The sequence below is a fragment of the Panthera pardus genome, unplaced genomic scaffold (assembly GCF_024362965.1).
Source record: "Panthera pardus isolate Hobbes unplaced genomic scaffold, ASM2436296v1 HiC_scaffold_12, whole genome shotgun sequence".
Taxonomy (NCBI): Eukaryota; Metazoa; Chordata; class Mammalia; order Carnivora; family Felidae; genus Panthera; species Panthera pardus.
Genome location: NW_026526677.1, coordinates 69,501,453 through 69,516,641, shown reverse-complemented (window position 1 = coordinate 69,516,641; position 15,189 = coordinate 69,501,453). Strand labels below are relative to the sequence as shown.

Sequence of the window (15,189 nt, the reverse complement as noted above, 5' to 3'; positions counted from 1 at the left end):
ATGTGTACCAATATAGTTAACAAATTATTTTACTGGTCAAGGACTACGGTGTAAATGCCTCCAAATCCAAAAATAGTATACCTGCCTGTCTAAGAAGTATCGTGAAATTTCCTAAGGGTTGTATGGGTGGGGAATACTGCCATCTGGAAACATTAATGATTAGGCATTAAAAAAAAAATACAAGAGGAATCTCAGGAAAAAATACACATACATACACACATAAGAATTTAAGAATTTATATCTCCCATATGCCACATATTTAATATAAACCTTTGAAACAAGTTCAGATGAAATAAAAATCAAAGTTCTCAGAAATTAAAAGATTAACTTAATTGCTAAATATTCCCTATCATCCCAAACATCAGCATGTTTTTTTTTTCACTTCTATGCAAAAGAATGCCTTTAACCTGTTTAAATGCTATATAATACACAAACCGGTTTTCAAATAAAGCCAGTCATCTTGCAATTTTTAAAAATTAGGTAAAAGATAATTATGACACATTACACAAACACACACACACACACACACACACACACTCACACACACACCAATGACAAAATTTGGCCTGTCCTAAAATAAGTACATGGAGACCATTAAGTGCCGTCAGGAAGGAACCCTGGGTCACCCCTCCCTACAATCCAGGTAGTTTCCTTTAATCCAATAGCAAATCTGGGCATATTTGAGAGGGGTGATTCGAACAGCCACGTTGAAGTCCTGCGGAGAACCATTCATGTCTACCCACTGGTGCCCTGAAAAAATGCCAATAATTTTTCTCTCCCACTTCTGCTGCTGTCGCTTCCACATCCTCACATAGACCCCGGACCCGCTGGCCCCGGGCTGGGCATCACACTGCTGGTAGAGCAGGTCATAAGTCTCATCTTTAACGTCACAGAAGCGGTACACCAAATTGCCTGGTCGATCATTGTCATAACCAGAGAAGTGGATTCTGCCCCCCGGCAGCTGCTTGGCAGGAGGGCTTACCCCAATCTTCATGAACTTTCTCTTGTGGGGTTTTTTCAGTTCCAGAAGGGCATAGTCATAATCCATACCGATGTCGTTGGCATTGCCTTTGATCCAGCCCTTGGGCACGTGGGTGCGTTTCACTCTGATCCACTGAAACTTCATCTTCTCCGGCATGGCTGAGCTCGAGTCGTTGGCTCCTCGGCCACCATCTTTAAACTTGGGCTTCAGGAAGCCCACTCGAAGTTTCTGGGTTCCCTTCACGTAAGTTTTCCCATCGTGTATGCAATGGGCAGCTGTGAGCACATGCTTCTCTGCCACCAGGGTGCCTGTACAGCCTGTAGATAACTTCACTGATGTTGAGAAGGGATAGTTGAGCAAGAAGTCCTTCCCAAAAATGCTGAATCTGCTGTCATAGCCATAAATCTGCCGCTTCCTCCGAGACTTTCCTGAAGACTCTTGTCCCCCACCACTGCTGAGGACATAAATGCCCACCTGGGTCTCGGTGCGGCTGCCATTGGCATAGAGCGTTTCATAAGACAGGTACCGCTTGGCCTCTTCATAAGTGGGCAGTGGAGTCCCCTTGTGACACTGGGGTCCACATGAGGAGGACACCTCCAATTTGGCTTCAGCCCCGAAGTCTGGCTTGCCCAAGTTGAGGGTGGACTGGGGCAAGACCACAGGGAGGCGGTAAGCAGGCCAAGTGGGTTTCCAGTGGGCACCATAGGGGCTCACCTGCCCCACAGCACAGAGGAGGAGGAGGAGGAGGAGGAGGAGGAGCCCTGGAATCCCCGCCATGCTGAGCACCACTCTGTAGGAACAAAGATAAGCAGGTCAGGAGGGCAAGGGGCTCGGCACCGACTGACTGAGGAAACAGCCCGGCAGCATGCCTGTCATTGTTTCCAAATCTGTGAACTGTCCCAGGAATCAGGGTGTGGAGATGAATCCCTAGATAATGGTCTCACTTACAACACAAAGTCTTGACCTGGGAACATCTTTTTCGTGCTCAAAATGAATGGGTGTTCATTCCCTTCTGTGTTGAAGATGCCCCCAGTGATGGCCAACTGGGAGGCGGAGTGCAAACGTCATTAATCCCCAGATGAGCTGCTTGACTAGCCCCAGTTTCTGTGTAATTTTGAAACTTCTTTGGGCTGGATTCTAAATTTCTGCCCTCTCCTGCATCCCCGATCCACCTGCCTTTCTTTCCTTCTTTCTGCTCATTCTCAGTACAGCATGTGCTTGGAAAATCCTCAGAGCAACTTGCTCATGTAAATTCAAATTACGCAGCTGACTGAATGACCCGGGCATCAAGGAAGGTTATACCTCCACAGTATAACACTTACTGGGATTCATCTCAGTGGTTCCAAAGAGGGCACGAGACTTTTTTTTTCTATGAATTTAAAACAAACTTAACTACTATAAATTTAGTTCCAGAGTAGCCAGGTCTCTAACAATCAAGCTATTCCTCCTTCCTTTGGATTTGGTTGTATACTATCAGGATCTCTGTCAAAGATCTGAAGCTCTAATATTGCCTCTGTCATCACGTTGTGAGCTTTACTGCTGGTTACTTTTCAGGTGTTTGTATCTATGTTCCTGGCTCATCCGAATCACTGGAATTTGGGCTTCTGCTAGCGCTCAACAAAAACTTATTGAACAAATTTATTGAATGAATACTTGTACCAATGGAAGAGTGAATGAATTAACGTGGCTAAAAAACCCCACAGTTTTGAATGATGCACACTGAGTGCTAATGACAGAGATGGATGTGGATGATGTGGTAACTCAGGGAAAGGGCATGAAATCCAGGTGTGGGGAGTTACAAGAACAGAGGAGCCATTTCAGGGGAGGTGATGCTGGAGACGGGTGCTGAAGGTAAAGAGAAGGTGGATAACATAAGGCAGAATGAAGGGGACATTTAGAGGGGACAACAGTATGCAAGGACACAGACATGCAACAGTGGAAGTCATTTCAGACATTTATTGTGTTTAGCTCAGCAAGGGTGGGAGAAAGGGCATGGTGGGGCAGCAAACAAGAGCCATATTGTGCAAAGCTCTGTATACTAAATGAAGGAGTTTGGATTTTATCCTGACGTGTATGTTGAAAGATCTGGATCAATCATCCCACAAGAAAAATAACAATAAAAAACAAGATTGGGAGTACTTTCATAAGTATTCAAGCACTGGATGGCTCTGACTAGCTGTGAATCTTCTGTTCAGGAGAAGCTGACGTGGCAGGTGGAGTAATTTGTTCACAGTGAGGCATTCCCAAAAGGACAAGCAGGGGTTAGGTCTCAGAGGCTTTGTTACCTAGCAGGAGTGACGAAGAAACCATTTTCTCATCCCCCTTCTCTTCCTCTTTGAGAGTACAGACCTGCCTGCAACTTTTGGATGCCTTTTGCTTTCTTTCACATCAAACTGGAAAATCCCACTGATCTGATCTAGACCAGCTGAGCATGACAATCCACACTCCCAACGTCACTAAGCGAGCTTGCCCCAACCACTGCTGAGACCTTTCTGCTTGATTCTTTCTTTCTGATTCCACTTCTGTCAGAGAAAACAGGGATGGGCTAAAAAAGGAATGAGCTCCTGGAAAAGGTAATTCCTTGGGACTTCCTGATTGTTTGAAATTGTTTCTTTCTCTTTTTCCAGATAGGAAGAGTCCCTGGGCCCTTCTATAGGGAGGAAACACATCTACTTCTTTCTCTAAATCCTTAAAACCATAGGGCACATGTGTGTGCGCATACAGGTGTTTGCACGTGCTTGTTGTGGGGGGAGTGAGGGGGTGGATACAATCCTGACTAAAGGCTCTAAGTAGATGAGGGAGGGGATGCTAATGCTAGTAAAGCCATCCTCCCCAAAGGGGACTTCGGGGGTGGGATAGGTGTGGTGAGGACAACCCTTAAGGAAACTTCAGGAGATGGCTCTGTGTCTGATTATCCCCAAATTCTGGCTGAGGACCCAGTCCTTAAACATATCCAGGTCCTGGACAGCCTCTCCTCTATGTAAGCTGCTGTCCGCGTAACTAAACACCGCCCACACCAGAATACCTGCCAAGTGTGATATGTACTAGGAGCGCCATGTCTTGGACCCCTACACGCCACCTCCTCCTCCCTTTGACTAACACGGAGAATGCTGTTGCCTGCTGACACTGAGCAGCAGACGTGTTGGTCTCATATGCTCATCATCTAGAGCCTGCATCTTCGAATCTCAATCGGAAATATAAGTGTTAATTGGATCCTGGGAGTGCAGAGTCTGGACTATCTACTGCAGCAGAACTGCTCCAGTGCCATCTGTCTTTAACCCAACACAGAAACACCCATTGACAAGGGTGTCAGGGAAGAGAATGGCAAGAAAGAGTCTGAAACTAGTTCAAACACACTTTAAAATAATATATTTGACTAGGAACCCTATCTTAATGAATTATCCTCCTCTTAGGCAGAATTAACTCTAATCTCACTTTTCTAAGTGCTTTGCCTATATAGCAAGCCTGTTTAAAAAATGCTTTCAAAGTCCTTGAAGCGTGTTTCATTTCACAGTGATGTTATGGCCTTTTTTTTTTTTTTAATGTCTGTCTTTCAAACAGAAAAAAAAAAAAATGTTTTGGAACCTAGTGGGTCTGGAGAAATGGAGACAAGTCTTTTCCCGGGTGTGAGGGCTGGGCAGTCAGCTAGGCTCTCTCAGTAGCCACAACTTCAGTGCAGCCTCCCAACATACAGGATCAAATTTGTTCCTCAGAGAGATGACAGACAACTGTGCCAAGGAACTTTGGGGTCATTTACAAATCACAGAACGCTGGGAGAGAATGCTAAAGAGTCTACTGCAGATTATTAGAATATGAATATTCTCTATCGAATATTGATATTCTAGGTAGATGGGGCACCTAGGTGGCTCAGCTGTTACACAATGGACTCTTGGTTTCAGCTTAGGTCATGATCTCACAGTTCAAGTGTTGGAGCCCCGGCTGGATCTCTGCAGCTGGCAGTGCAGAGCCTGCTTGGGATCCTCTCTCTCCTCCTTCCCTGCTCATGCTGTCTCTGTCTCTCTCAAAATAAATAAATAAACTCACAAAATATTCTAGGTAGAATATCCAATATTAATTAAATAATATTACTAATTCAGACCCCTTACAACTTAAATTCTGATCATGTAGCCTGTGAAGGAGAAGTCAGCCATCTATAAGGATTGCTAAACCAACAGGGTAGGTTGAAGCTTTAATCCTTTAGAGATAAACTTCTTAGGTACCTCAAAAACACTAATTTCTAGTAGTCTGAAATATTGTCCCCAATGTTCCTATATTATTGCTTAAACTCATTAACTTTTGTGATAAGACCTTGTTCTGATGTTTCATATCTTGATTAAATTTTCTTTGTAACTCTGAAAACTATAAAACTGCATTAAAAAGACTTTAATTCAGATTTAGAAATTAATGCAGACTAATTCAGGTCAAATTATTCCAACTGATTAAGTTTTAAGTTTTATTGAAATATCATATAAGCTTCAGGTGTACAATCTAATAGCATTTAAATAACTGATTGTAAATTGGGAGATAAAGTTGTCCATTCTCAGGCTCCCTAATGGGTTTAAAATGACACCTGTACTAAAGGTTACAAACTTTATAAGCTGCTCCCCCCACCCTTATTCAAATGTGTGTTTAGGGTAGTTTAGAAACTATTCTGAATAGCAACCTGAACTGGATGATCTCTTTAGTCTTTTTAGTGCTGGTCATTTCAGGCCCGGGATTCTCTAATTTTATAATTTTCCAGGGTCACAAAAGTCCAGGGCAAGCACCGTGTTGTATACAAACAGGGTCTGCACCATCCTTTACTGCTCAGGAGCTTACTTTCACACAATTAAAGAGGAAGGAGGTAGAGGGAAAAAGGAAAATGTATCTTGTTAATCTCTCGCCTATCTGGGAGACCAGATTTCCCTCATCAGTTGGCCAAGAAAACAAATGCTTCCAGCAGAGGGCAGCTTTCAAGAATGGAGTAGAAGAATGGTTGGGTGTGCTGTCTCAGAAAAGTGTGAGGGGGAAACCTCACCCACTAAGGCCCTTTCCCTAGGCATTCACACCCTACCCTGACCCCTTTCCCATTATTAATACACCAACGATAACCATGATACTTAAAAATTAGGGTGATAGTTTTGCATTAATTTCTCAACTCACCTGATAATAATTTCCTGAATAATTTCCCAGGACACAATTAGTTTCCATTTTTATAAACTCAAAGCAAGTCTGCACTATGCCCCTTTAAGTTTATTTAAACAAACACTCTGGGATGCAAACAGAAAGAATAAAAACATTCATATCTTGGGGCACCTGAGTGGCTCAGTCAGTTAAGCTTCTGACTTGGCTTTAGCTCAGGTCATGATCCCAGGGGTCGTAGGATCGAGCCCCGAGTCAGGCTGAGCATGGAGTCTGCTTAGGATTCATTTATTTATTCATTCATTCACTCTCTCTCTCTCTCTCTCTCTCCCCTTCTTTCCCCTCCCCCTCTCCCTGGCTCTCTCTCAAATAAAAAATAAATAAACATTAATAATCTCATTATTGGAAAGGTAACTGATGGATTACATAACTTTAAATTCTCTCTTGCCTTCACAAATGAATAACTTTATCCAAATAGAACTGATGAAAATATGTATACTTAAAAAAAAAGAATGAAGATTTCCAAATCTTAGCCTCACTATATATAAATCCAGATGAAGAAAATTCAGGCCTACAACATTTCATTTCTAGAAATAAGCTTTTATTGGCTAAAGATTCCTCACATATATAATTATCTTTTTTACATTTAAAAAGATTATATATATATATTTATTTATTTGAAGTAGGCTTCACACCCAGTGTGGAGCCCTACAGAGGGCTTGAACTCATGACCCTGGGATCAAGACTTGAACTGAGATCAAGAGTCCAACGCTCAACCACCTAAGCCACCCAGGTGCCCTTATCTTTCAAAGTTCTCAGCTAAGTATCCTCATGTATCGCCTGAATGACAAACAGGATGAAAAGTTAAGGTGTATTACCATGTTTAGTAATACAGAAACTATTCCAGCTCTGTCTATCTGCTGCAAAAGAGTTACACATTCTGTGTTTCATCACTCAATAGGAGCCACTGTCCTGCTGTCCACTGTCTACAAATATTTATAGTTTATGAGGATGCTGCTGCTTCACGGTCCACTAATCATCTTATGGTGAAGGGACCTTGCACATCATCAGAGACGTACAAACAACATCTATCTGCCTGGAGACCAGACACTGGAACCTCTCTGTCCTAGATCTGCACCTTAGTTTTCAAAACTGCAACAACACAGGTCTCCTCAAGAGGGCAAGAGTTTGGGGGAAGGATTTAACTCCTACAGCAAACAAGTGCTGGGCAAAAGAAAAAAAAAATCTAATCCTCAGGACATACATTCTCTATTGTACAACAGATGAATTCCTGTGACCACTATAAACAGTAATGTCGAAACAAACAGTGGGAAAGTCTGTAGAGATAAAAGTTTTGGACACCATCTGGAAGGATAACAAAGGGTTTTCCATGGAATCTGTGGCCAGGAATACTGAACAGTGAAACCATGCTAATTCCTAAAGCAAATACCTAAAAACGAACAAAGCTCTGTGAACCCTCTGCAGCCAGGCTTGCTCTCATTTTCCTGAGTCACAGAACCTGTTAAAGGAAAACAGACCTAATCACATACTGGTTTAAGAATTATAGCCTGTACAGGAAAGAAATGCAGGGCGTTTACAAGCCCAGCCACCCGAAACATAACTTGTGGTCAAACGAAGTTTAACTTTTTCTCAGATTTTAGGCAAAATGAACTATCCTGGTGAGCTTGGGACAAACCTGGTGACAGAACAAGAACAGAGTGTATAAAATTCAGTGGTGAGACCAGGAGATGTGAATTCCCCAGAGTCAGGGGGAGTTATGCATGAATAAGGCCTGGTGGACTGAATCCTAAGGGATCAATGAGAAGAAACATGCAGGAGAACTTGAGGCTATTAAACACTGCAGACGGGGGGCCAGTAATGTCCTCAGACCCACTAATGGGCACTTTGGCACTTAAACTACAGACAGAAAAGTGCACCCATATTCACCATCTAACTGAATAAGTTGTCAGTGTTACAAAAATAGGATCCCTATTAGTTACCTAGGAAGCTTCCTTTTCAGTTCAGGCACAGGAAAGCATGACAAGTTATCTCCTGACTCTTTAAGTGGGGAAAACACAGGTGAAGCAAGTTACTCAAATGCCGAAGGTGTGCCTACCACCAAACTTTCCCAAGTAAACATAGTGGCTTTTGTAGCATCTCCTAAATTCCTTCTCCCCACTCCACCTCCAATCTACTCCTGTCAGACTTGTGGAGAGACCCAGAGTCCTACCGCCTGTTTAAAACGTCTTGGACACCAGGAGGATCCTGAAACAAGTGCAGTAAATACCCTCTATTAATTGGCATTATGCTTTTGGCCACAGCTGACTTCAAACTATAAATTCAACCCCTTCCAGCAAGGCCACTGGCCCATCTGCTCCTGAGGAGCACGTAGGGACTCCTTATGTTCCGTCTCAGGGGCTGAGGGAAGCCAGACCATCTCAACAACAGATCCTGAGCAACCTGGAGCGTTCCACCAGCCAGGGGCTGTTTCTTTTTCTAAAGTCTCCGTGGGTGTCCCCGAAAGGACAATAAAACACCCAGGATTTTTATCAGCTGCTTTTTCGAGAGATGTTGGAAAGCAACCCTAATTTGTATTCTGGAGGGGAATGGTGGTTTTCCCTCATCGAGATAATTATTCTCCCTCCTCTTTTAAAACAATTTTTAAACTTTTCAAACTTTTATCTAAGTTAACTCGGGATGAATGTCCACAGGCCGTAGAAGAAACATTTGCCTCCAACAACGATGATAGTTCACAGATAGTTTACAGGGAAGCACGCAGTCATCACCCAAGGCTCCAGAAAAAAGATCCTATCCTAATCCCCAACCTGTGTTTGCTTGCCCTTTCTTTGCTGGCTAGGATGTGTTCATCATCACGTGCCCAGAGTTAAAAATTAATTCTCAGATCATGCTGGAATACACACACATGCAAAACTCAAAGAAAGTAAGAGGTGGTGGTGGGTGCGGGTGTGCGCGTGCGGGGGAGGTGGGGGTGTTGTCACAGTCCAGCTGCAGGCGAAACTGCCCAGAGCCGGCTCTTTCCCTACTCCCACCCAGCATCCAAGATAGCACTTTCCAATCCGTCCTTCCCACCCGCTGCACGGTGACACTGCGTGAATGCTAGCGCCCCGCAGCCCCGGAGTCTCCGCGGAGCTCCCAGCCCGGGTCCCAGCCCTCCAGCCCCCAGGGCGGCCCGGCGGGGTCTCGGGTGCCCCCCGCACGCAGCCCGCAAGTCACCCCGAGCCGCGCGCACCGGCCCTTTGTCCCGCTGCTCTCCGCGCCGCGCTCCCCGCGCGTTCCGGCGGTGCCCCCAGCCCGCGCCCGCACTCACCCGCGCCGAGCAGCCCGCCCGGGCCGCGGCTCGCCGCGCCGTTCAAACAGGTGTGGGCGCCGGGAGGCCGCGTGCGGCTCCCATGCCTGCCCCGCGGCGCGACCGAGTGCGAGCAGGCGGGCGGGCGAGCGGCGCCGGCAGCGGGCGGTTCCGCCCCCCGCGCCTGGAGAGGCCCGCCCGCCCCGCCTCCGGCCTCGGGGAAGCCGCGCGGCCGCCGCCCGCCCCCCACCCCCGCACCCTGCCCGCGCCCCCGCCCCCGCCCCTCGCCTCAGGCCCTCCCCCAAGCCGGGGTAGCCGTGCGGTCCGCGCAGGTGGGCCCCCGCGTTGCGGCGGCTGGCGCCGGTCCCGGCCTCTCCGCGCCAGTCCGCGCCGGTCTCGCGGAGGGCCCGCCCGGCCCGGGAGCCGCGCGCCTTCACCCTTCCGGCACCGCGCACCCCCGCGGCTCGGGCGCAGCCTCCGGAGCGAGCCTCGGGCCTTCGCCGCCTGCACTCAGCTGCCTGCTCGCGAAGACCTTGGGTGCCCCCCAAGGTGGTCCCCCAACCCCAGCCTAGCGCTAAGAACTCGGGCTACACCTGGGGCGTGGGGAGCCCCTCGGCAAATTGAGGAATTGTGGAAAATCTGTGCACTTGAGTTTTTAGGGGATGACCGAGTTCCTTCCCCGTCACGCAGTTCCTCTGAGGAACGCCAAGCTGCGTCCCGGTGGCAGGACCAGCAAAGCTTGGCATCCCTTTCGGCGCTCGGTGGGTGCGTAGGGTCCGGGGCACAGCAGGGCTGGGTGGCTTCCGAGTGGCGGGCGGGCTGGTGAGCCCACCGCCTCAGCTTTGCAGAGGGGCACCAGCTGGTGGAGCCACCTCCTCGCCCAGCGGGCCTGCTTCCTTGAGTCGCTGCTGGGAGCCCAAGTTCCGGGTCTCCCCCAGCCAGGCCGGTGACCACTCCATATAGGAACCTAGGGCTAGAGCTTTCCTCTTCACTCCCAAGTACATCAGTATTTAACAGAGATGACGATTTATTGAGTGCCTTCTATGAACCAGCTTTACAGATAAATCCTTGCGGCCAAGTTGCAGATAACCAGTTTTAGAGAGAAGGAACTGAAGGTTACAGAGTTTTAATGACCTGCCTCTGCACATTTTTTCTTTCAGGCCTCTTAGCTGTCCTTTCTCCCATCAAAGTCCAAGCTCTCAGAAAGGGAGGGCCTAACATGCTATTTCACACCAGGGTGTTAAGGGTACACTAATGATTTTGTGTTTGCAATTTTAAACAGGAAAGCCCCCAGCAAGTGCTGTTCTGTTTCTCAAACGTGAGAGAAACGGATATATCCTCTGCTATTTTAGAGACAAAATGTTCTCAGGCCTCCCCAGTATTGGCTTAGTTTCTTTTATAACGTTACCTATATAAACATTAAACTGGATATAATGTTATGTTACAGCTTATGAACAATTCTGGAATAAAGCCAAAACAAGTTTATAAATTAAATATGAAATCCCCTCCCAGAACAATAACATTAAATTAGCAATGTTTACTCGACTACTACCAGCATCATGTGGTACTGACTGCCCAGGTATGGGTACATTTGAGTTGTGTCTGGCTCTGTCAGTTCTCATGCTGTGTCAGGTGTCAGATACTGACACAGTTTTCTCTCATCTTTCCTCAGTTGCAGCTACCACACCTCTGTTCACATCCTTTGTCATTATAACATTTGGCTTTCACTTGACTCTATTATACCATTTAGAGGTTAACTTTCTGCTATTCCTTTCTTATTAGCATAATGGGTAAAGTTATAACTCTCGGCCCCAAGGCGTAGCACACATAGACTTTGAAGCTGTAAGACACTTCTTGGTATTAGATCGTTATGCCAATGTGTTTATATTCATTTTATGTGAAAACTATGAAAAACACGCATTATGGATCTCCAAGGGTCTGTAGCTCCCAATGGGAGACACTGCATTAAAAGCCAAATACCTTCCTTAATAGAGGAGCTGGGGTCAGAACTGGAAGGAAGAGAAGAAAGAAGGGACTTCTCAAGCATGCTTGAGTTTCATTAGTTTTACTCCAATTCAACAAATATTTATCGAGCACCTGTTACACGCAGAGCATAGTGGTAGGTACCAAGTTAAAGAGAGAGCCGCAGGAAGACAGAACAGCCTGGGCTCTGCTGCTTCCTGGCTGTGTAGCTCTGGCTTAACCTTTCTGTGCCTAAGTTTGCTCCTCTGTAGAATGGAGATTACCTCATAGGGTAGTTTTAAGAATTGAGTGAATTAATACACATAAACTGCTTAGCACGCTGCCTGACACATAGTAAGCCCTTAATAAGTATTAGCCAGTGTTACATCTGTTACGTGAAAAGAATGTGCCTTAGCTCTGGTTCAGAACCAGCTCTTTTGACACAACCTCAACCCACGTTCATTGCTCCTTTGTCCTGGCAGTTATAAAAATTACATTGCAACCAATCTGGGGAGATAGGATGGTAGAAAATAAGATAGTTATTCCCATCGTCCAGAGAGAGAAACTGAGGCACAGAAGGACCCAAGAGCACATCCCTTTCCTATCGCCACTCCTACAGCTAGTCTCAAGTCTAATGCTCCCTACCCAAAGAAGCTCTTACTGCAGATGACCCACAGGAACTCAGGGCTTGAACAAGTGCCGCCCACTGTGCTGTTTCCTGGGGGTTTCGATAGTGAAAGGAAGGGATACTACATGCCTCTTAGGTTATCATGGCAATTGCCACAAGAATACCAACAACAGATCTGTAGAGTACTTTGGCCTCCAAGGTAAATGTCCTGTGTAAATAGCAGATGTCCTCATGCTGATCCTAGATATTTGCTTTTCCTTATGTATTTGCCCCACTCTCCAGCCCCCAAAATAAAAACGAAACCAGAAAAACCAAGGTCCTCACTTCATTTTAAGAACTCAGTTCAAATCCATGATTATAATTCTCAAATACTTTTCATGCACATAGCAATTCAAGTGTTACAAATGCATTCAGGGCAAGGCCCCCATATTTCCTGAGTGCCCACTCTGTATAAAGTGACTGTGAAAGAGAGAGCAGATCTCCCTCGCCCCAAAGAAGGTATGCTATCGAAATAAACAAAAAATCAGATACAGGAGCAAGTGAGATATAGGCCAGATCAGTTTCTAGCTAGAGAACATGGAAGAGGGAATCATGAATTCCTACTCTGGCTTCCAAGAAGTGATAGAATTTGAGGTGGAGCTCAAAAGATGAAGATGTGATCAAGTCTTTACTAAGCCTTATCTCTTTGAGTTCCTGCACTGTGTAAGTGAGCAACTCAGTGGGTGAATGAAGGGGGAAGAACTAGCACTGAAGTGTCATAATTATAGCTATTGCTTATTCAATGCATACTATCTGCCAAATAGTGTAAAGTACACTTTATTGCATGCAACCTTCAACAAACAGAAAAATAGATATGAGGATTGTTCCCATTTTGCAGATGAGTAGACTGAAGTTCAGAGTGATTGAGTAAGATACCCAGTTTTGTTATACTACTAAGTAACACAGCTATGACTTCTGCCCAGTCTGTCTCACTCTTTTGCCATCTTTTTGACTCATCACATTTTTTTTTTAAGTTTTAATTATCTTTCTTGCTGTTAAAAAATCACCCGAAGTCATGTCAACCTTTAGGGATAAACTTTGGGGTATTTAAAATAACATGTTTGGGGGCACCTGGGTGGCTCAGTTAGTTGAGCGTCCAACATTGGTTCAGGTCATGATCTCACAGTTTGTGAGTTCGAGACCCACATCAGGCTTGCAGCTGTCAGTGCAGAGCCCACTTCAGATCTTCTGTTCCCCCCCCCCCCCGCTCTGTCCCTCCCCTGCTTGTGCTCTCTCTCAAAAATAAATAAAACATTAAAATTTTTTTAAATAACTCGGTTGGAAAACTGAACCACATTTCTAATTGCCAGCATTACGCTTTGTTCTTGGTAGAATCATCTTTTCTTTTTCCTTCTTTTTGCATCCCAATTATAAGCCCTGGCCATATTGGCTTCTGTGGTAGTAGATGGATCTCAAGGAAAGTCAAGATCTTCCTCAAGAGAATCAAGATTCTTTGTAGCAGTCGATTAATTCTTTTCCCATGCCTGAGCTTCATCAGTTCATATACAAGCATTATATTAGCCCCCCGTCACAGACCCACTTTATCAGTAGGAGGAACTGAGGCTTTGCAATACAGGGTGTTTGCTGGTAAGAATCTGGTCTCCAGGGAACCGATGGAGTCTTTTTTCATTGTATTGTGTTGCTTCCCCAACCTGCCTTTTCCTGCCTTTTCTCGGGCTTTACAGTAAGGAGGTTGAATCAGTTGCTGGTGTCCATAGCTCCAGCTCTAAACAACCTTTTGATTCTGTCTTCCTTTTGTTCCAGTTGTGAAATCACTGAGTAATGTCCTGTTAAATGGCCTTAGGGCAGCAGACTAGATGAGACTGAAAGATCATTGGAAACTTAGGGTAGCAGGGAGGGGAGACACCCAAAGCCAACCTAAATCGAAACTGCTAAATGCAATTTCTAGTGCTAATTTTTGAGTCTAAGACCCATGTGCAGCTTCAAAAATTTAAGTCCATTCGAAAGTTACCAACGAGGATTATTTCTAAGGAGCTATATTTACATACTTAAAATCATTTCCAGGTGGTTTCTTAGGTGATAATGTGAATTTTTCGGTGGTAGATAATATCTCAGCTAAGTAGGGTATACAGCTCCATGTAGTTAGTGAAGAGAGGTAAGATGAGAAACAATACAGGAGATCGGGTAGGGGGCACTCTAAACCTGTCTGTGTGACCTTGGGTAAATCACCTCACTTACCAGCCTTATTTGTCATCTGTACAAAGAGAGCCTACATGACCCTGCTCCTGCAGTCTTTGAATCTGTAACACCGCAATCCTTGTGGAAGGTTGACCCACGTATATCATTACCTGTGGGACACCCCTACCTTGGGATCCCAGGGTAGCCAAGAACGTGGAACTCTGGAGTGAGACTCTCCTGGATCCACTTTAGTATTCATCTAGTCTCTGGGTGACCGTGGGCAAGGATTTGACTTTCCGTGCCTCATTCTTCTCATCTGTGCACTGGGGCTAATTTAGGGCTATTGTGAGGACTCACATAATCAGTACGAAGCCCAGGGTTCAGCACAAAATAAATTCTAAAGTGGACTTACCTGGTACAAATATTATTATCGTAATTACTGCTACTACTACTAGTGTGAATGCTCGATAAATGTTTTAAAATTTGTTGAATGAATGAATCAAATTGTTATAGCATCAATGCTAAAAAGTTTGAGGCAGGCCTTCTAAGAAGAAATGATCTCAGGACTCCTGTTCAACCGCCCTCAAGTTTCCCTGTCAGAACTCTTGTCTGTAGCAACCAAGAGTTTTTAAGAATTGAATTTAGGAAAAATTGTAGATTCAAATGGGAGCCAGGGTTTGTATTTGTCTGTCTCCTTTTCCACCAATTATTTATTCCACAAACATCTGTTGAACCAGTAATATTGCCTATAGATTTGTCAATAGATTTTAGGTTGATTTGTCAATAGATTTGTCTATAGACAAATAGATTTTGTCTATAGATTTGTCAGTGATTTTAAGGGCAAAACCAGATTTTTTTTCTTATGATAGTAGATTTAAAGTCTTACATGGTAAAAAAAATAAAACCCACCACAAACCTATAATTAACCATAGTTGTTTTAAAAAGCTAGCAAAAAGAACCACTAAACAAACAAATCTTTATAGCATTTGATAAAACAAATGTATTTGCATT

At 45.0% G+C, this 15,189-nt stretch overlaps 1 protein-coding gene across 1 annotated transcript; it reads right to left on the bottom strand.

Moving 5' to 3' along the window:
• Positions 1-220: 220 nt before the first annotated feature.
• On the bottom strand, positions 221-9,564 carry PRSS23 (serine protease 23). The gene is made up of 2 exons (XM_019450037.2): positions 9,432-9,564; positions 221-1,772 (listed from the first exon to the last, which is right to left on the bottom strand). Exon 2 carries the CDS (start codon positions 1,757-1,759, stop codon positions 623-625), a length of 1,137 nt encoding a protein of 378 aa, XP_019305582.2. The 5' UTR covers positions 1,760-1,772; positions 9,432-9,564; the 3' UTR covers positions 221-622.
• Positions 9,565-15,189: the final 5,625 nt, after the last annotated feature.